This window comes from Rhinatrema bivittatum, chromosome 4 (assembly GCF_901001135.1).
Source record: "Rhinatrema bivittatum chromosome 4, aRhiBiv1.1, whole genome shotgun sequence".
Lineage (NCBI taxonomy): Eukaryota > Metazoa > Chordata > Amphibia > Gymnophiona > Rhinatrematidae > Rhinatrema > Rhinatrema bivittatum.
This window is the reverse complement of record NC_042618.1, coordinates 441,116,014-441,138,933: the sequence shown is the minus strand read 5'-3', so window position 1 is coordinate 441,138,933 and position 22,920 is coordinate 441,116,014. Positions and strand designations below refer to the sequence as shown.

The 22,920-nt window shown below is 43.0% G+C and overlaps 1 protein-coding gene across 1 annotated transcript in view; it reads left to right on the top strand.

Annotated features, from left to right (window-relative positions):
- ELK3 (ETS transcription factor ELK3) overlaps positions 1–22,454 on the top strand; it is an 84,839-nt gene extending 62,385 nt beyond the window's left edge. Inside the window, exons 3-5 of the mRNA XM_029601561.1 lie at positions 2,556–3,392; positions 12,857–12,979; positions 21,679–22,454. Of these exons, the coding sequence (XP_029457421.1) occupies positions 2,556–3,392; positions 12,857–12,979; positions 21,679–21,777 (1,059 nt within the window). The 3' untranslated portion in view covers positions 21,778–22,454. The remainder of the gene's footprint in view (positions 1–2,555; positions 3,393–12,856; positions 12,980–21,678) is intronic.
- Positions 22,455–22,920: the final 466 nt, after the last annotated feature.

Genomic DNA, 22,920 nt, shown 5'->3' with positions numbered 1-22,920 from the left:
TGTTCCCAGGGGGAGCAGGAGTAGTGACATCGAGAGTTGTACCTTCCCCCATATGGTTGAGTCCGCAGAGGAAATATAAACCCTTGCCACCATCTTAGAGTGTGGACTTTTTAGTGTCCCTGGAAGGGACAAAATATCACTATGCCGTCTCCTGTTTGTTCACTTTATTTAGGGAAGGCTGAAGCTTTGGTAAAGAAATGTGAAAAAGGAACCTTTAGCTAGTCTTAAGATGATTCCTTGGAAACCTTTTGCTTTTGGAGGAGGAAGTTATTCTACCTTTCCTTTCTCTATATTTGGTGTCCCTGCCTGAATACCCCCAGGGTCTAGGGGCTCGGAATATGCCATCTAGAGGAGCGGGGTCTCTCAACCAGAGAGCACGGGTGGGCTATAACTAGTCCTAGTAGAGGAATAGATCCGGGTCTATTCCTGGGGGAGAGAAGGAAACAGAGATGATCTGTGGCACCCCTCCAGTGTCAACCACATCTGCATCTCTAAGATGTTGAAGAGAGGAGCAAGGAGGTCATATCCAGGTACAAACAGGGAAGTAAGGAGAAAGACTGAACAACTGGACTAAGGTATGAAAAATGAGACTACACTTAAATTGGGAAAAGATTATCCTACCCACCAAATTCTGGGAGGAAGCTCCAAACTACCCCATTGATTGAATTGAATCAGAAATAAGACAGATCAAGAAATATCCAGTGACATCAGTAAAGAATGCATTAAATGGAAGCTGAAAGTCACAAATTTGTTAGATCTGAAGGTGTGAAATGGATTGTAAACAACAAGAATTTAAAACTGAACTTTGTCATCAGTTTCCATCCTTAATCAGTAAATGCTAAGATGGAAAACACTAAATGCTTCCACTGTGATTATCACTGCTGTTTACAACAAACTGATTATTAGTGCTGTAATCAAGAGACTTTAGTAGTGGATTTGACTATTGAATAACGCTAAGGGCCCCCACGTCCCGACAGGGAGTTTCTGGACTTTTTAGAGAGTGTATGAACGTAAAGCACTTTTACCAGTTTGACCTTTGTTTGAGGTGTGGTCTTTGGAGTCCTGAGCTGGGACATTAGCCCAGGGGTTACACACAGAAGAGCTGTGGCAGGGGGGGAGGAAAGGGAGACCTGCAGAAGGAGAGTGTGGGAAGGACTCACCGACAGCAGGACCAAGGAACCTTGAAACCGGGAGGATTTCTCTTGCTGCCAGACCAAGGGGAGCCTTCAAAAGGGAAACAGTTGTGTCATTTTTGGGTTAGAGCTTGAGACCTGCAGCCAAAGGATAGTGATGTGGGAGCCAGTCTACCAGGAAGAAGAGCCCAAAGGCACTGAATCTGAAAGGCTCTTTGTGAGGTGGCAGGAGGGACACCTCATTACAGTTAGCAAACATGGCAGAGTAAGGGGCCTGAAAAAGGGATCACCAGCAGAGAAAAAGAGCTGATAATACCTCTTCTGGTACAGATAACTGGTAATACCAGATCTTGAGCGCTGTATGTCAGTCAGACAGAACAGAGGCAGTAAAAGAGGAGAGCTACGAAAATGGTGCCAAGTCTGTACTGCAGGTCCTATGAGGGGAGACCCAAGGGCCTGAAGAAAATATGATACAGACATTCCCCACTGCCTCATCGCGCATTTTACAAAGGAAAGGATCCCTGAAAATAAGGGATCATCATGCGGTAAAGGCTGGAGGGAGGAGGATTCAGAAACCAAACAAGAAAGCATTTCTGCCTGAAATGGGTGGCGTGGGCATGGAGCAGACTCTCAGGGCCGATAACGGAGGCCAAAAAGTGCTCTGGCATGCACAGAAATGCCTGGGATAAGCCTAGAGGGGGAGTTAAGGGTGGAGCATGAGAGGATGTGTTATGGCAGTCGGAAGGGGAACTGAGCAGGCGATCATCATTTACTGCCACAGGGAGCAGAGAGTGAAAAGGTTCTGCCTAGCAGCTCCCTCTACAGAATACATTGTAAATCACCGTGAGGGAGGTGATTCAGCAGGCAGCCGCTCTCTGATGTGCTTCAGCGATTATTGCTTGATGTCACTGCCGTACCTGGCTGCCTCGCTCTTCTAATGGCTGAAATGGGATTGCCAGCAGAACATCGCAAGATTAGGTGAACTTGGGATGCTGTGGCACGGGGATAGAAGGAAAAGCTTTTTTCTAACTCAGATCTGAAAAACTACCAACTATTTCATGTTTTGTTGTATAATTGTGTACACTGCCTCCTTTGAGTCGCCCAAAGCGATTTTCAACAAAGTATAAAAATCATCATCACAAAATACATGTAAGATAAATAGAAATCTACTCAGGAATACACACGATTCTCTTTTGTTAGCCCAGATCGGAACGTTTTACAGACCTGTGGTTCTCAGCGGCTTTCTCACATTTACCTTATGGAGGTGGTGCAGTTTGAAAGGAGGCCCAGAGGAGGTTTTCACTCAGTTGCATTTGAGGATGGGAGAGGGGCTGTGAAATTTATTTTTACTGTAAAATAATGAAATACTGTAGGCCAAACGACTGTATCTTATTTCATAACTTGTATTCTCATTTTCCACAGAACATTATCAAAAAAGTGATTGGCCAAAAGTTTGTGTACAAGTTTGTCTCCTTTCCCGAGATTCTAAAAATGGATCCTCATGCCTTGGAGATGAGCAGGGAGAGCCTTTTGCTGCAGGACAGCAGCGACTCTAAGACGTCTTCAGAGGGCAGGGAGCAGCGCAAGCATGCCCTGTCTACTCTCCGAAGTGTTAATCGCAACGACTATATCCACTCTGGCTTGTATTCGGCCTTCACCATTAATTCTCTGCAGAATCAGCCTGATACCTTAAAGTCTATTAAGACAGAAAAAGTAGAGGAGGAGGAGGAGGAGGAGGAGGAAGAGGAGGAGGAGGAAAAGCCAGAGGAAAGCATCCCACCTGAAGCAGTCAGGACTGTTATAAGATTTGTGACCAACAAAACAGACAAGCGAGGGCTGAGGCCTACAGTGTCTCTGCCCTCCACTTCAGAGTCTGCGGCTGGGTCAACTTTTCTGACGACATCTGCTTTGACTAAGGTTCCTGCTCTCGTGTCCCCCAGCGGAGGCAGCATTTCCTCCTCTTCGCCATCGTCTTCATCGCGACCTCCATCTCTCTCGCCCAGCTCCTCGTTCCCTTCGGAGGCGAGGAGCCTCTTCCTTGAATACGGCTGTCAGGACTCGGATTCGGTGGAGCCCTTGAACCTCTCTTCGGGTTCTAAGGCCAAATTTCTCTCCTTCCCCCCTAAGGCTAAGAAACCCAAGTGCCTGGAAATCTCAGCGCCCCCCCTGCTTCTCTCCACCAGCGACATAGGCTCCATCGCCCTCAACAGCCCAGCCCTTCCTTCTGGATCCCTGACTCCAGCTTTCTTCACTGCACAGGTGAGAGGAGCCCTGGGTTGTAAATGCCGTATATTCTTATTTGATTTTAGGGGTCAAAGGTTGTGTGACATGAGCCATACACAGGGGTGTTAAGCACGTTGGAGGGCAATACAGCAAAAGTACTCAGTAAAATAAGAGAAGTGTTGAGGCTATGCAGCAGTACAGGGAAAACTAAACATGCTTCATGCAGCAGTATGATCTGGCTCACTGTAAGACTCATACTGCAAAGCTTTCCTGGCCCGTCATCATGTCTTACTTGACGGAATCCTTAGAGCTTGATAAAGGTTGATTGAAGTAGCATTGCGCACATGGCAGGGGCTTCCCAAATCTGTCCTATGGCCTCCACCATAGCCAGTCAGGCTTTCAGGATATCCCACAACGAATATGCAAGAGATCAAGTTTCATAAATTGGAGACCTGGTTTGTGCAAATTGATCGCATGCATCTTCATTGTACTTTCTAGAAAACCCAACTAGCTGTGTCAAAAATCTGAATCTTGTAGAGAGCCGTTCTTCACCTACCATGCAACCTCAGTGGTGCACACTGAGGTTGAAAATTTGAAAGGGAAAGAATATATTTATTGTAAATATTTTGTCCCAAGAGGGTACACTGAGGCACCAAACTAGTTTTGATGGGTGCCCTGATTTAATAAAAAGGCAGTGAAGCAGCACCCACAGAGGTGAGAAACAGCCTTGAACAGTCAACTATGATAAGACTCAATGCTTCTGACTGAAGAGGAGATTATGTAAGGCAAAGGCTTCCAGATCTGAGAATTATAAAGTTCAGTTCTATTATGGAGATATTATTATGCTTTGTGTCTAATGCTGGAGCTGTCGCTGCAGTCTAAGTAATCAAGATGAATTATTATGTACAGTTCCATAGATATACCCTATGGAACTATGTTTGTTTCTCTTGTAGAGTGGTCTCTTTCTTTGACTAAAGGCAGATGGGAGTTACAGGGCTGCAGGATAAGTGGAAGCTAGGGATAGGGACTGGGCAGGGTTAGTGCAAGGCTATTAAGCACCTTAGGAGAGCCTTCAGCCTTATTCAGCCTTCAGCCTTATTCCCCCACCTCCACTCTTTCCCCCCACCCTGCCAAGATTTGGAAAATTAAACTCAACAATCATGACGACCCACCACCACCCCTCCTAGAAAAATCTTGAAAAAACAAATCATTGGACAATTGGACATCATGATTTTAAATATTACAATTTATATATGCTTTGTGTGTGTTTCAGAAATCATGTCACCTTGAATGCTGAGCGCAATTCTAGTCGCCATATCTAAAAAAAAAAAATATATATTTATATATAGGGTTTCCCTGTGCAAATATATATATATATATATATTTTTTAGATACAGCGACTAGAAGGGGTGGTGGTGGGGTCGTCACGATTGAGTTTAATTTTCCAAATATATAGTTGCACAGGAGAAAGTACAGAGAAAGGCAACCAAAAGGATAAAGGGCACGGAAGGGTTCCCCCATGAGGAAAGGCTCAAGAGGTTAGCGCAGTTTCAGCTTGGAGAAGAAATGCTGAGGGGGGATATGATAGAGGTCTATAAAATCATGAAAGATCTTTGACAGGTAAATGTGAATCATTTATTTACTCTTTTGAATAATACAAAAACTAGGGGGCACTCCATGAAGTTAGCAAGTAGGACATTTAAAACAAATCAGAGAAAATTCTTTTTCGCTCAATGCATAATTAAGCTCTAGAGTTCAGAGGATGTGGTTAAGGCAGTTAGTGTAGCTGGGTTTTAGAAAAGGTTTGGATAAGTTCCTGAAGGAAAAGTCCATAAACTGCTATTATTCAATAGGGAATAGTCACTACTTGTTGCTGGCATTAGTAGCATGGGATCTATTTAATGTTTGGATACTTGCCAGGTACTTGTGATTTGGATTGGCCACTGTTGGAAACAGGATACTGGACTTGATGGACCCTTGGTCTGACCCAGTGTGGCATATCTTATGTTCTTATGTTATCATCTGTGATTTTGGTGGGGCTAGACTGCTTAAAAAAATAAAAAATATCAAGCAATACATAAATTTATAAATGTAATACAATTCAGACTGCATTGCCTGAAGGTAGTGTCTGAAAAGGCTAGCAAGGCTGAACTTGGATATTCCTCCTTACTATATCTAAAAAAAAATTAAATTCTGTTGTCATCTTAGTAACAATAACACAGACATTCCATTAACAGGCACTTTATGAAGTAAAATAAGACACTGCAAAGAAGTAACTAAGAACCTTTTCAGCAAACTTTCCATACCAAAACAGCACTAACTCCCGGAACTTAAGTCTCTGAAAAGGCAGCACCGCAAATATTCCACCAGGCCCTAACACACCCTTTTAACCCCAAGGGCACACAAACTTATTTATCTATCTTCAGGGCTGCTCTGGCTAGCAAATTCTGGGCTCTTAATCCCTGGGGTAAGGATCCTGTTTATGGCCCAGATGATGTGTATACTGTAGGTGCTTCCCATGAGGTGAGAGGCTGTAATGAATAGTCAGGACCAGGCTCTGAGTGTTAAATAAACGTTTACTGATTGGAAATCATTACATTAAAGTCCATTGCCCAGAAGTGTGAATTTACATCTGACAGTTGGTACAAGTGTATTTTCCTGTGTAGGTAGGTGTCCTTTAATCAGACCCCTGGGTAGAGCTCCCATGGTGATTTTAATTGTACAAAACCCACCCAGTGGCTCTCCGGGAATCCTATTGGAGGGGTCCCCAACTTCACAACAAAAAAATCCTCCCTTGCTCCATCTCCTTTCTGGACACCCAGCCCATCCTGGTCCCTTGGGTGGAGATCCGAACGGGGTCTCCTGATCTTATTCTGCCTTCCTTAGTTATTTCAGGGGGACTTCTTGTGGGGAAAAGTCAAATGGGATCAGGCTACCTCTGCAGTGGGGAGGATGGGATCCAAAAACCTCTCCAGCTTGCTCAGGTCCAAAAAATACTTCTGAGGTTTAAACTGGATACATCTTCTGCCTTCACTATCTCTCTCAGCAGGATCCAACACTGGTGCTTGTCCACCTAGGGTTTAGAGGAGGCTCACAGGTCTTTGGTCCTCTGATGAGAGCCCTTTCGTCCCAAAAGGACATCAGGCTTAAAATCTCTCTCTGTAAATTAGGAGCAGGACCCTTTGGCAGGGAGTGCACAATGAGGTGTCACGTCTAACAGAAACTCCATCTGGGTGAACCTGGGAGGCCTCACCAGATTGTAAAACTTAAACATCCTCACTGTTCCAAGGCTTCCTAAAACTGATCCCAAAGAGTCCTAGAATGGCTGGGCCTCATAGAATTGAGACATCCAGGTTGGGGGGGCTGTGAGGGACAGTAACATCTAGTGGCCAGCCCATGGGGGGTTGCCACACTACTACTATGTCAAATTTATATAGCACTACAAAGTGTGGGTTGTGCTGTACAAATGCACAGAGGAGAATGTAAGAGCCTTCAAGCAGAAACTATTTAATCCAGACAGACAGGACAAGCAAGTGTTCGTGTAGAATGAGGGAAAACATTTAAAAGTCTCAAAGATAGGTTAATAGGTGCAGTTTAATTAAAGACAAAGATCATTTTATTTCTTTACCAGACAATGTAAAACACCAAACCCTGAAAAAAAAAACAAACACACTCATCGCATATGTAGCACACCTCCTATTGGGGAAAAAAACAGCGAGACTGCTGTAGATTCTCACACAGAAACTGCACATTTGAAGAATGACTCACCTGAGTCACATATCCAGAAAACAGATCCTATGAAATAAGAACTGCCATATTAGGTCAGACCAAGGGTCTATCAAGCCCAGTATCCTTTTCCAACAGTAGCCAATCCAGGTCATAAGTGCCTGGCAGGATCCCAAATAATAGATAGATCCCATGCTAACACCCAGGGGTAAGCAGTGGCTTTCCCCAAATCTTAATAACAATTTATGGACTATTCCTCCAGGAACTTGTCCAAACCTTTTTAAACCCAACTATGTTAACTGCCTTTACCACATCCTCAGGCAATGAATTCCAGAGTTTTAATTGTACATTGAGTGAAAAAATGTTTCTGTCAAAGATGCACATGACTTAGTAACTTCATGGCATATCCTCTAGTCTTTTCATTTTTTGAAAGAGTAAACAACTGATTTGCATCTACCCGTTCCATTCCACTCCACTCATGATTTTATAGATATCTATCATTTCTCCCCTTAGCCATCTCTTCTCCAAGATGAAGAGCCCTAACCTCTTAAGCCTTTCCTCACAGGGGAATCGTTCCATTCCCTTTATCATTTTGGTCACCCTTCTCTGAATCTTTTCCAGTTCCACTGAAGCTATTTTGATGTGTGGAGACCAGAACTGCACACACCATGGAATGAAACAGGTATTAATGACACTCTTCCCCATTATATTCTCCATTCCTTTTCTAATCCTTCTTAACATTCTGTTTGCTTTTTTGACCTCTGCTGCATTCTGAGCTAAGGATTTCAACATATTGTCCACGATGATGCCTAGATCCTTTTCCTGGATGGTGACTTCCAGTATGGAACCTACCATTGTGTAACTACAGTTTTAATTACTTTTCCCTGTGCAAATCATTTTGCACTTGTCCATCTTAAATTTCATCTGCCATTTGGATGCCCCCTTTCTCCTAGTCTCAGATGTTCCTCCTGCAATTTCTTACAATCCGTTTGTGATTTAACAACTCGAATAATTTGGTGTCATCCACTAAATTTGATCACCTCCCTCATTGATTTCCTTTCCAAATCATTTATAAATATATTAAAAAGCACCAGTCCCAGTAAAGAACCCTGGCACTCCGCTATTTACCTTCTTTTCTATTGAGAAAAACAATTTAGTCCTACTTTTTGTTTCCCATCTTTTAACCAGTTCATTAAAAGTGGGTGGGGGGCAACTGTTCTGCCCGTAACTCCATACGCGGCAGCTTGTTAGCTGTGTAATTTTACTGCTGCTCCTGATGAGGAGCAAAAGTCTGCAGACCTTGCCTTTTAGGGCTTACACAACAGGATAAGTGGGCCGATCAACGGGGGCATGCGGGATGAAGAACCAGAGGGGTCTGGATGAACTCATTATTGATTGGGCAAACTGGTGGACTAATTGGAAAAACTGGGAATGTCCCTCGCGCGAGCATTTTTCAAAATCCGCTTGCATACACGCGTTAAAGCTGGAAAAGGCCCAGGGAAGATGCATGAAGTAGCTTTGCTCGCGTATCCTCTTAAAATTAGCATACTTATGTGCAGTTGGCGTATATTAAATTGTGTGCGCGCATGATTTATAAGTCAGTTGTATCTTTGCTCATATGCTGTTAGGCGTGCATATGAATGCTCATTTTTAAATTAGCTCGTTAGTCTTTCTGCTGTGACCTTGTCTTCCCCTTAGCACCCCCTTCGACACCTCGATCATTTAATGGTCCAGTTGACTCCCTCATAGGCTTCTTGCTTCAGAAGTATTTGAATACATTTTTATTAAGGTTTTTGCTTCTGCAGCCAGCTTCTTTTCCAATTCTCTTTTTTGCATGGTCATGAAAGGGAAAAAAAAAATAAAAAAAAGCCCACAACAAAAACCCCCTTCCCACAAATGAAAGAGATCCGTCTTCCCCTACCCCATCCTCCCCTATGCCCCTTATCTCCCCTCCCCCCTACCTACTCCATCACCCACAAAGTAGGTTAGAGGTCAAAAGGATGTGTGTAGGGAACCACCACCCCAAAAGCAGGTAGAGGTCTCTGCTACTAACACTAAATACAGAAACAAATGGACATTAACCATAAATGGGCAAATAAGCACCCCACATATCAATAGTAATATGAACTAATAAAACAAAAAACTGTAATCCATAATAGAATAAAAAGAGAAAAATAAAACCGGTTTGCTTCATCTCCCCCCAGGAAGATATTCAGCACACTACATTATGGGCAGAATTACCCATCTCCCACAACTTAAAAAACAAAAGCTTCACATTCCAGTAATAACTATAAGTCCTGAAGAGGATCTTCAACATCGTCCAGGAAAGCAGATCTACCGAGCTTCTCCCCGCATAGCAAATAGCAGGGCGGGCCTTCATTCAGGAATAGCAAGCAAGAATGGCTGGCTCGGAGAAAGATGAAAACAAGGAACACTGTTCTACTACATTGGGAAAAAAAACTCCAAAATCTAAAGTTACCAAGAGCTGCAGGAACAGGTAGTTCAATTGAGGGTGTAGCTAAGTTCCAAAGGGATCCAAAAAAAAAAAAAAAAGAGTTGTACTTTAATCTCGCCATAGCAAGGGATAAACAGGCCCACCAAGTAATTCAAAAGGGTAGCCGTGCAAACGCAGACCACTGAAAGTCCCAGGTGCCATTCAATAAAGAAAGGTGGGGCATCACTTAGGAAGATCATGCCACAAAAAAAGGAGAGATAAAGCAGTGAAAAAAAAAAAGACAACTCAGGTTGAGACAGTCAGCAAAGGTGGTTAGAAATTTTGTTCACATCCTCGACATCCGTAAAATCCATACATTTCCCTTGATACCACACCCGTAAATGCACCGGGTACTGCGATGCGAACCGAATGTCGCACTGCACCAGACTAATGCAGACCAGGGAAAATGCATGCCGCAGCAACATAACACGATTAGAAAAGTCCTGAAAAATAAGAACCTTCTGGTTCCGACAGTGCAGAGTTTTCTTCTTATAAAATGCCTGCAAAATCAATCCCTTATATATAAAATTGGATAATTTAACAATGACAGTTCTGGGCTGTCAATGTTGGGCCCAAGCAGATGCACACGTTCAAAAATAATTTTTCCCTGGAGATGGGAGAGGTCCAGTTCCGGCGGTAACCACTCCTCCAAGGTCTAGATCGGCTTCCTCAGTGATCCCCACAAAGCGGAGATTCGCGTGATGAGCCCAATTCTCGAGATCGTTTATTTTAGCTTCCTGTGCGGCCAGAGACTTTTCAAGCGTGTGCACATGGCCTTCCAGCTTTAGGGTGTCATCCTTCACCTGCGATATCTACCCTTACGCATGGTCTAAACGTGGGCCAAGTTCGGATAAGGAGGATTTAACCTCCTCAATTTGAGCTGAGGGATGGGTAAATGGAGCAGCCAGAGCTTTTACAACTGCATCTGTTAGCTTAAGCACCAGCGTTGAGTCTAAGTCTTCCACTGCCTCAGACGCATGTGCCTCCTCCATTTTAGGGGACACTGACTTAGCTTTGCCCTTCACCTTTGCTGGCGCACGGACAGACATACTGTGCCCAGATGTCGCAACTTGCAGAGTTGATTCACTCCTCTCTTGCTCACGCACTGAGTTGGACCAAAACTCACCACCAGAACGCAGGTAAAAGCAAAATACAAAGGAAGAAAGGGAGGTGGTCCCTGGAGCTCTAAGCAATGGGACTGCTCGGGCCCACCCCATCACGTGACCTCTGGAAGATCTTAGGACAGGGACAACGCACTATGTCCAAAATGAGTTTCATCTTTCTAGTAGGCGTACACTAATCTGGTTAACATTCCTACAAGAAACACACGTGGATGCCCCAACTTAGCTGAAATGATTTCTAAGATCATTTATGGGCCTACTCGCTCTTCAGTCTAGTTTAAGCCATCAGAACACAAACAAATATTGAATTTCAACGGGAAAACTGTGTCTGCTGTTTGAAGCTTGTTCTTTTCCTCTCTTTCAAACATTAAAAAAAAATATATCAAAGACAGACCCTGTTTAGATCAGCTGGTATGGTTTGTGTTTAAATTAAAGTCCTGCTTTATGAAATGGCTTCTTAATTTCTAGCACATAGCAGAGTTCATGACTGCCTAAAGGGAAATCTCCTGCTTCTAGAAGCTGTTTACCCTGATTAGTGCCTCTTGGGATAACAGTTATTGACATATCTGTTTCCCTATTGGTGCTGGAGACAGGCACTTTTTCTTTTGAGGCCATCAGATCCCCTAATTGTCTGGACGCTGCCTGATGGTATTCCTGATACGATGAAATATTAACAAGACCTGTGCTGCGTAGGACGCAGCCTGACTCCAGATGAACATTTAATGAGAAGTATGCTGATAGTCAGACAGCATGGGGATAGCAGTGTGGAGCTGGCAGACGCCTTGAGCTATTGATTGGCCCCGGTTGTAAGTGGAGCTTGGTTTCAGAGCCCTTCAGGCATCTTCAGGCCCTAGGTGTCCTTTGTTAGGCTGAGAAATGTGGCCTGTCTGCATCCAAGAGCATCAAAAACAAATGTCTTGTTTCCATGAATAGCGATGGTATTCTGAGAATGCTTTTGCTGAAAGTTGAAATTAAAAAAAAAAAATGTTATATTGCAGCTTTCAGCAGCTACCGCAGGACAATAGGAATGTATGTTTTTATGTGTTTCAGAAAATAGTGCAGAGTTTTCCAAAACAAATAAAAATTAAATTAAACAGCCCCACCAAAATGAAATTCAGGCCAAAAAATGCCTGAGAATTAAAGAAATGAACTGAAACAAAAATTTCAGCCACACACATTCCTACAAAACACACTTCTGAATAAGGAACCTTTAATTACATTTTGCAGTATTTGTCTATGCCATTATTTTTTTTTAATTTCTAATTTTCTCAGTTTGAGCTCAGTAGTTTCCTCATACCCCTTTGTACTCCGTTTTAATCTGGGCTGGAATCTGCCATCACGAGTTGTCATTTGCAAATAGCTAGGATATTTATTCCCTATTTTATATCCCACTCCCCAGGGATCATGCACACAACCACTCTTCTTTCGGGGCATGTAATTGTGGCTCCTGAGTGTATCCACTAGCTGACAGGTACTTCCCAACAGGAGCGCCAGCTGCTGCCTTTAAAGCAACCTTAGTCCTGGCAGCATGTAGTGCTAGCACTGAGCTGCAGGGCTTACCATGGTTTCTTTTAATGGAGCGAGAAACCATTGCAGACGTGTTCTGCATATATTTCCCCTTCTTTCTGTGTCTCAGAAGTTGTGTGATTGAGAGATAGCTTATTTTGTACCTGTTTCAGCAGAAAAATATACTTCTTTATTCGCAACTGCTAAACAGTCTGAGGATTAGACCCGTCTGAGCCAGTTACCTTGTGTTCGGTTACAGAGAGTAGAAAAGTAACTGCATCAATGCCTTTCACAAGTGCCTAAAAAGTGTCAGTAAAACAACAGGACATTGTCCTAGCACTACGGAAAACATAAATGCCATACTGGGTCAGAGCCAAGGTTCCTGAAGTCCCACATTTTGCCTTCAACAAGTGATCATCAGTTCGGGTTACAAGAAGTACCTGGCAGGATCGCAAAGAACAGGTTCAGTCCTTCTTATTCATAACCAAGGAATAAGCGGTGGCTGTCCCGTTCACTTGGTTTCGCTGTAAGAGGAGGGATGGCGCACAGTATGAGGAAACCACAGGTTTTGTAATAGCTTGCTGCATGTGACAGCGCACTTGTTGCTGCCTCAGAATTATTAAAATAAAATAACTGGTAATTTTGGCTTCCAGACACCGAGCGGATTGCTGTTAACCCCAAGCCCACTGCTGTCCAGCATTCACTTCTGGAGCAGTCTTAGCCCTGTCGCTCCTCTGAGTCCTGCCAGGCTGCAAGGACCAAACACCTTATTCCAGGTGAGTTTCCCTTGCAAAATCAGCTAGCACACAGAGTGCACAAGTCTTCTGATGTCATTTTATGGATGCATTTTTGGAAACAAGCAAGCAAACATTTCATTCTGGGAGGTGAGCGTGGCAGGTTTTCTTCTAAAATTTTATTAACTCCATTCTCAACTGGCAAAAAATGTGCCCAGGTACCCGGATCTGGATATCTGAGCTGTGGATAGAAACACGGCCAGTCAGTGTGTCAGATACAGCTAGGGTATGCTTTGTAATGAAATCAAACTTTTGTATCCCAAACTGTTACACTTGACTACTTGTTATTAGTTTCCAAAACTAAGTAGTGAAATGTGTGCAATGAATTGTTATCAAGTGCTTCCCCCAAGAGAAATCTCTCATGCACTAGCCGTAAATAATCTGAACTGTAGAACAGACTTCAATTTCTATACTATCTTTCCCCAAAAAATGAAGGGATGTGCAGACAAAAAAAGTGTGCTTTGTTTTTTTGTTTCGTGGAAGGGGTTGGATTTATTCCATTTTAAATTGTTTCAATGTTTATTTTGGTTTGTTTCATTTATTGAACCAGAATAAACATTACTTCCAACCAAAAACGACAAAAAAAAACCAACACACAACAATGGGCCTCCCCACTCTTCCACTGCTTCCTGGGGTCTCCTCTCCTGTCTGTCTCAGCCCCCACCAATAGGTTGGGGCCCTGGACTACATATTTGAGCCGAGCCAAGTCCAGCTGGGGCCTCCCTACGCCCTCCTGCCCCTACCCAGAGATGACCTGGGCTGGGAATCTCCTTGGTTCCCACTTACACCTTGCAGGGGGTCTCTTGCAGGAAGCCCTCTCCATTTGCTCCAGCAGTCTTCTTCAAACAGCCTGGAAATTGTCGGGCCGATACAGTACAGTTAGCCCGGGTTTGGACACGCGTTTGACGCGCTAGCTTTACCCCTTATACAGTAAGGGCTAATAGCGTGTCGAAAACGCGCGTCCAACCCCCCGGAAACGAATAGCGCCCGCAACATGCAAATGCATGTTGCGGGTGCTATTAGTTATTCCTGCGCGATACAGAAAATAAAATGTGAAGCCAAGCCACACATTTTACTTTCAGAAATTAACGCCAGCCAAAGGCTGGCGTTAATTTCAGCCAGCACCAGGGAAGTGTACAGAAAAGCAGAAAAAACTGCTTTTCTGTACACCCTCCGACTTAATATTATAGCGATATTAAGTCGGAGGCCCCAAAATTGAAAAAAAAAAAAAAAAATTTAAATCAGCCGGCGGGTCGGAAGACGGATGCTCAATTTAGCCGGCATCCGTTTTCCAAACCCGGAACTGTCAGCGGGCTCGAGAACAGACGCCTGACCGCCGCTCCTGTCAGAAAGGAGGCTCTAGGGACGCGCTAGTGTCCCTAGCACCTCTTTTTATCGTGGGCCCTAATTTGCATGTTCTTCCCCCCTGAATCGTGCGCACAGGAGAGTGGCCTGGGCACTCACCCACTCTCCTGCGACTTTTACTGAATCGGCCTGTGTCTTAAAGTGACATCAAAATGGCGCTAGTCTCATGGCCAACTGGTGCCATTTTTGAATATACACATCAGGGCAGAAGTGAATGGGGATCTCTCCCGCCCTTTTTCTTCCAGCAAGACCCCACGGAAGGGGCAAATGGGGCCTGGAGAGGTCATATTGGGAACTAGGGGGGGGAGGCAGAGTGGCACGAGGAGGCCCTGGCTGGGCAGCTCTGTTTATTGGTGGGAGTGGAGTAGGACACTTAAAAAAAAACCAAACAACTTTTTTTTTTAAACGAGCCTAAACATTTTTGAGTATTTTCAGGCAAGGCTATTTTTGGTTCATTCTATTTGGAATGAAATGAAAAGGGCCTTTTTCTGTTTGGATGTGTCATTCATTATAAATTAATGCTCATCCTTCAACTACTGGCTGTATTCTGCATGCTTTGGCCCTTTGGGAAGACTTATTCATCACAGTTTGGAATTTTCTTAGTTTTTCTTCACAGTCAGATAGTTCCTTAGAACATTAAGGGGTCAATATTCAAAAGGATGGAGGTGGCTAACTAAGGAAATAGCCAGCCAGATTCTGTGGGATGAATATTCCTCCTCCGATGACAGAGTGGTTCATTCAAGCTGCCTGGTTTATTTTGGCTGCTTAAATTGGGTTTTCCCGGGTTAAGGGAAGAGCTTAGTTGGCTAGCGATTTTCAGCAGTAGCTGGCTAAAGTTAACCAGCAAATGCTAAATGCCAACATTGAAGGCATTATTCTAGCTGCCTATGTGTTAGCCAGCTAGAATTAATCTGAATGGTGTGGGCTGGAAGATTTCCATTTCTACAAATTCCTCTCATAAAATTCATTAGTAACAAGGAATAGATGCCAATGCATTATTAGCTTTCAATTTGTTTCAGTAAAACATTTAGACCACATTAAGTGCCTTTATGGATTTCTCCATCCCCTGCCTGCCCCCCAATCAAATATTTCAGTTCAGCTATTTGAAATTCATATGGTGTTTTTGTTAAGCCAAATAATTAGGAGGCCAAGAACCATGGCAGTTCAGATCTCAAGTCTATTTAGAGTATCAGGAAAATTGGAATAGTAACATTTTCTGTGACAAATTTTAATGCAAATTGTATGCAAATGAGAAAACATTTTGCATGAGAATTTTTCCATACAACTCACCTCTCTGGTTAAGTTGAACATCATCCGCAAACTAGCAGGTTAGGTTGTGGCTGAAACTGAGACTAAGATGGCTAAAACACAGCCAACTATGCTCTGCTGTAGGCAGAATATTGGCAGCTCAGTTTATTACATAAACTGTGTTAGAAAGGAGAATTCTTTACGTAGAACAGCCAGCGTCTTTAATCTCCCTCTGGAACTAAAGCTAGGTTAGCAAATACCTATTTTGCAGAAAATACAGATTTTAATTATACATCCCTCAAACTGGTTTTACTTTTTATAATCAAATTCACAGATATAGGATTTTAATAATGACCTGGCCGCAGTAAGTAGCCAAATTCATGCATTCCTACTGACTGTGATTGGTTAGAAAAAGTAGTGAGGATTGTCTTGCCATCTTGAGTCAATATACCATCATAAAATATGCATTAGGTAAATTATATGTTTGCCAGCATCCTATATACAATTTTAGTGCTTGGTGAAGGCTACAGTTGCATGTCAGATATGACAGCTGCCTTAAAGGTTCCTAGTAAATGAAGTATGTTTCTTCCCAGATGCCAGTGAGGCAAACCCATATGAAATGAGCTTTTGCAGAATCACTAACATTTTGCATTAGTGACAAGCTAGCAGATGCTGCTGCTGCTGCTCTAGTAAATACAGCCTTGGTGTAATCCTGGTTTTATTTCTCGCCTTGTGCTTATGATACTGTCAGCATGTTGGCGTGTGCGTTGTAGCACCTGTGTTCTGTAGGCCCTCTGCTGAAATTGCACTGAGGTTTTATGGCAAAACTGGCTAGGTTTTTTTTGCCAATAAATGAGTTAACCATACCAAGGGGAGTTTCCCTGCCCACTTTATGACTAGAGGTGAAGAGGAGCACCATGCTGCACTGTATAAAGGAAAGAAATTGATTGTCCCAGTAGTACCTACACATAGATAATTACTTGCACAGAAGATACACATTCTGAGCTGAAGGCACTGTTGGTGGAACAGGTGCTGAAAGAGAATTAAATTTCTCACTAAAATGACCTAGTCAAGCTGCAGTTATTCATTGAACAGCGATTTATGCAATGAAATGTAAAGGAAAAAAATCATAGCCTCAAATGTATTTACACTTTTAGGAAACTGTGTCTAATATTGTTCCAGTGTATTTTGGGGGAGGGGATACAGACATTGGCATTGCTTCTCATATTTAGTCTCCTGGATGGAAAGGCAACGATCAGCATAATGCTGGACTGTTCACCTGGGTAGACTGGATATCATGAATTGGAAAGGGGTTCCTCTTTATTCACTTTTGACAAGAATTCTAGTAAAGCAAGGTTGCTTACCTGTAACTGGAGTTCTCCATGGACAGCCAGGATTAAGAGTCCCAACTGAACATAAGAAATTTCCGTAATGGAGGGTTCATCAAGCCCAGCAACCTGTTTCCAACAGTGGCCAATCCAGGTTACAAGTACTTGGCAATTACCCAAACATTAAGTGGCTATTCCCTAAGTCAGCTTGATTAATAGCAGGTAATGGACTATTCCTCCAAGAACTTATCCAAACCTTTTTTGAACCCAGCTACACTAACTGCACTAACCACATCCTCTGGCAACAAATTCCAGAGCTTAATTGTGCATTGAGCGAAAAAGAATTTTCTCCGATTAGTTTTAAAATGTGCTACTTGCTAACTTCATGGAGTGACCCCTAGTCCTATTTTCCAAAAGAGTAAATAATTGATCCTCATTTACCTATTCTAGACCTCTATCATATCCCCCCCCCCCCCAGCCGTTTCTTCTCCAAGTTGAACAGTCCTAACCTAAAGTAACAGTCTGACTCATAACCCTTGAAAACCATCTCCGGAACCGGTATCTCTCCAACATCCTCATTAATTAACACGGAAGCAAAGAATTAATTTAGTCTTTCCGCGATGGCCTTATCTTCCCTAAGAGCCCCTTTAACCCCTTGGTCATCTAACGGTCCAACAGACTCCCTTGCAGGTTTCCTGCTTTGGATATATTTAAAAAGTTTTTATTATGAGTTTTTGCCTCTATGGCCATTTCAAATTCTCTTAGTTTGTCTCATCAGTGTTTTACACTTAATTTGATAATGCTTATGCGTTTTACTATTTTCTTCAGATGGATCCTTCTTCCAACTTTTTTAACGATTTTTTTTTGGCCAAAATAACCTCTTTCACCTTTTAACCAGGCCGGTAAATGTTTGGCTTTCCTTCTACCTGTCTTAATGTGTGGAATACATCTGGACTGTGCATCTAAAATGGCATTTTTAAACAATGTCCACGCCTGTTGTACACTGTTAACTTTTGCAGCTGGACCTAAAATAGCTCCATTTCTTGTTGGTTCCTGAACAAATTGCTCTGTAAAGCAGCCATTTATTCCATCCAGGAACTGTATGTCTCTAGCATGTCCTGATATTACATTTTCCCAGTCAATATTGGGGTAATTGAAATCTCACAAAACGCTGGTGCAGGATAAATGTTAAATCACCATTTAGTGATGTACTTTAATAGATTCCAAAATCACAAAGTGAGAATGTTTATATCGGCAACTCCACAGCTTCAAAATCAAACCATGTAAAAGAGGTCCCCCGACACGGACCCGTGTTTCGCCAGGCTGCGTCGGGGGGGACCAAGGGTACAGTCAAATCTAAATGTAAAAACAAATCTATATTAGAATGGTGATAATGGTGGCTACATAGTAACAAACGTAACAAACATGTACATACCTTTAAACAGATACCCGGAGCGCGCAGGCTCTCACAGGTGTTAGCTATTTAAACATAGAAAACGGCGCGAATGCAGCGACTCACGCGAGAACTGTGAAAGGTAACAGGTGTTAGCGGATCCGTCCCGTTAATGTCCCCATGGAAACCTAGTAAAACAGGTTCCATTCAATCTCCTTGTTCAGACCTTGCGGAGCCACTGTATTTAGTGTAAAAATCCACTTCTGCTCACGGCGCCCGAGGAACATAGAGAAGTCACCACCCCGAGCCGGGCGTGAAACCACCTCAATAACCGTGAAGCTGAAATCAGAAATAGAGTGGCCGCAATCGATCCAATGGGAGACCAGGGGTTCATCTACTCTATGTAGGCGGATGTTCGAACAATGTTCAATCATGCGGGTTTTTAACATCCGTGTTGTTTTACCTACATAGAGTAGAGGGCAAGGACATTTAACAATATATACCACGCCTTTGGTGAGACAGTCAGAAGTAGAACGGAGTTTAAACAGTTGCCCAGTAGTGGGATGCGTAAACCCGACCATTTGTTCAGTATGTCTGCACATAGTACAATGCCCACATGGGCCATGTCCCCCGGTCTTTCGGGTAGAGCGTCATATGAGTAGGAATGCACTAGTCTATCCCTTAAGTTCCGACCACGCTTATATGTGAAGCGCAGGGAACTATGTAAAAGTTCTGTCAGTGCTAAGGCAGACCAATGTCGTCTCATCATGGACGCAATAGCGCTCCCCATAATCGAGAAAGGAAGTATGCAGTTGTTAGACTCATCTGTAGAGCTGGCCCCTGGGCTGAATAACCAATCACGGTTGGTGTACAGAGCCCTTTTGTAGGTTTTGTATGGTTGCTGCTTCTTTTTTTGCATCTGTAATTGAAATCTCCCATTATTACTACAGTGCCAAATTGGTTAGCTTCCCTGATTTCTCTTAGCATTTTATGGGCCGTTTCATCATTTTGGCCAGGTTGACAGTAGTATACTCTTACCCAACACCCATGGGATTTCTACCCAAATAGATATTTTACAGTTCATAGGAGTAGATTTTAAAAGATGCATGCGCACATAGACGTGCTGACTTTATAACATGTGCGTGCCGGTGCCAGATTTTACAATCCACACGCGCATGTGCAGATGGCACACGCAAGGGGGGTGGGTGAATTTTTGCAAAGTACGTGCGGCGTCGCAATCGGGCCTTCCCAGTTCCCTCCCAGTCCGCTCCAATTAAGGAGCGGACTAGGAGGGAACTTCCCTAACCCCCTGCCTAACCTTCCTTCCGCTTCCCCTCTCCACCCCACCCCCTAAATTTAACCTTCCTTTCCTAAATTTCTTTAAATTTTATTACTTACCGTTCGTCGGGAGCAGAAGTAATTTACGTGCGCACGCTTCCTCGGGATAGCGGCTAATGACCGCTGACTCAGCCGGCCTCCATCCCACCCCTCCCCACTCAGACCATGCCCCCCGGCCTGCCCCTTTTTCAGGGCCTGGCGCTTGCATGAGCATCAGTACTTAGGCGTGTGGCTGGTCCCTGCGCGGGCCATGTGCATTTTCAAAAGGGCCCTGCTACATGCGTAAGTACTGATTTTTGCACGCGTCGAGCTTTTAAAATTCAGCCAACAGTCTCTTGTATGATCTTTAACCTGTTGGACTCTATGTGGGGGCGACCTCATTATATGGCATCATATATGAAGAGTGTCAGCTCATTTGCTAGAAGCCTAGAAATTTTTACAACATGTGCAATAGGCACTGCACCAAGCAGCCCTCAGTGAAGTCCCTTCAGTTCATGTCAAAGCTAACATGTTGAGTAAAGACACGATCAAACTCTCTGGGGACTTAGGCAAGAATGTGGAACTATTTATCCTACTATCCATGGAGAACGCCAGTCACAGGTAAGCAGCTTAGCTTTCTTCATGGAAAAGCAGAATGAACAGTCCCGTATGTGGGGATTCCCAAGATAAGGGTTGTCTTGATATCCCCTTCCAACTACCCCTCCACAAGACAACCTCCATTTGGAGGTGTTTTAATCACCTATATTTTAATTCGATTTTTTTAGAACTGACTGATCAAATTTGCTGACAGGAGTTAGCTCTAGACAGTAGTGTGCACTGAATTCCATGTGGCAGCCTTACAAATTACTTGGAGAAAGGTTGATGCAGAGTGTATACTGTGGAAGTAGCTATTGCAATGAGAGGCCCACTTTTTGATAGTAGGTGGATATACACTCAGAGAGCCACCTATTCTGGCAGTGTATATGGTTTAGAAAAGAAGGTGGACAAGCTACTTTCCTGATTTAAATGAAAATTTGACACTACCTCCATACAAGCCTTTGGACACATACACAAGACTACTCTGTAGGGCAGGGCTTCCTAAACCTGTCCTGGGGACCCCATAGCCAGTCAGGATTTCAGGATATCCACAATGAATATGCATGAGATACATATGCATACCATGGATACTCAGTATATACAAATTTATCTCATGCAAATTCATTGTGGATATCCTGAAAACCCGACTGGCTCTGGGGTAGGTTTGAGCAGCCCTGCTGTAGGGAAAGAAACTTATGTATGGAAGATTAGTGAACTGGATTCCTGCCATCTGGAAGAACTACTTCTGAGTTTGTTTTTAGGCCAGAATTTGATAAGTAAATCGTTTAGTTGGACTGTACAAGAGAAGGTAGGTGACCCCTACCTTCAAAGCTTTTAGGCAACAAACTGACACTTGGTCTTGTACAATGCGAGACTGTTCATCCTTTTTGTCCATGGAGAATGAGCAGTTTCATAACACCTCAGCTATTGCAATTTTCCTGCTTGCCACAGTAATACAGTTCTGCGTTTTGTTCAGCCTGTTTTCTGAAGACACAAGAATACTGCAGAGGATTTACCCAAGACCAGTCCCTTTAGATAATAACACTTAGCTAACATACAGTAGAACAAAAAAAAAAAAAAAAAGACAGGCACAGGATTGGGTGCCTCATTAATGAAGTAGTAACTTATTATTCACTCTCTAGGCCCACTTCCACTTTAATTAAATCCAAATAATTACTTGTGGCAAGCATTTAACTCTGAAAGGATCAGCATGGTTAATTTTTTTTAACAAAATTAAACCCTCTACTACGTAAAGTTTAGTGTTCTGTATTTGTAAATGTAGTGTATTTTTCCCCCAGCAAATTAGCATGGAGTTGACTGAATTTGCCCGCTTGTCAGTGTAAACTTATTTTTGCCTGAAAAGCACAGCTTTCATAATGTGCTAAAACAAACGGTGAAAAATCACAGCCATTACTTTTATTTCTTACTTGCAGTTTCCGAGTCTGCTGAATGGGCACCTACCGCTGCCGATTCCCAGTCTGGACAGAGCTGCCTCTCCTGTTTTGTTCTCTTCAAGCACACAGAAGTCCTGATGAAGGGACTCGCTCGCTGGTCTAAGAATCCATCACCAGGTGCTGGCGTTTCCTGTGTCCGGAGATGACTGCTGAGGACACCCTGTTATTTCAGGCTGCACTTTCCATTCCATGAATATACTAGTTTCATCATGTTATCTTTTTTTATTATTAAAAACTGTTTATATCCATCTATCTATCAAGATAGATATGGATATGTGTATACGTACATACACCCCCCCCTCCTTCCTCCCAAAATTAGTTTTGTAATAAATGAGTTTTAACTCCCTGCCCCTCCCCATGTTCTTAGGTTTCAGTGTTGAACACTGTGGATGGTCTTGTACTTTTTCTTATTGAACTCTTGCAATGTACCTGATTAGGGATGTGAAGCTTCCCCTTTTTAAACATTTCTCTTCCCTGTATCTTTTGCACTTATGCTTAAGATAAACTATAACCGGCTGTGCCTTGTATTTGCAGAATGTTTTATAAATTACATGTATTTCTAGTATTAGGTCAATGCTAGAGTCCACCAGCTCTGTTAGCATTGCCGTCTCGCCCCCCCCCACACAAGCACTTATGCCTACACTGTATTCAGGCAGCTTTGTATTTAGTAACTTCAACTTGTATTGAAAAACGCTTATAATCCCTCTTTGTTAAGCTGAAAGATGAGCAATAAATGTTGTGGGATTTTTTTTTTGTCCCCAGAATTTTAACTTTTTTGGGAGAGCAATTGATAAATTCCATATCAAAATTCAGTGCTATCTATTCGGGGAAAAGAAAGGACTCGCACTCTAGGTGTTAATCAGAATGTCTGGAGAGAAAAGAGGTTGTCCCTGCTTGGATGAATTAGCCTGCAATATAGCTCACGTCCAGGAATGAGATGCGTTTTCAGTACATCTCTTGGGTACCCATGCACATTCAGTTTTATACACAACATGCTAAGCTGGGGTTCAAAGCAGAAATCAGATGATGTTCTGCTCAATAAAATATGAATTCTCTGCCTCACCAAACAAAATTCTTTGATAGTGATGATTCTAAACAACTAAAACAGATCTCTCTGACAATGGAAGAATCAATAGATCAAATTAAGAAAGTGAAGAGTCACAAATGATCAGAACTGGATGGTATTCACTCCAAAATTCTGAAAGAACAAACAAGAAATGG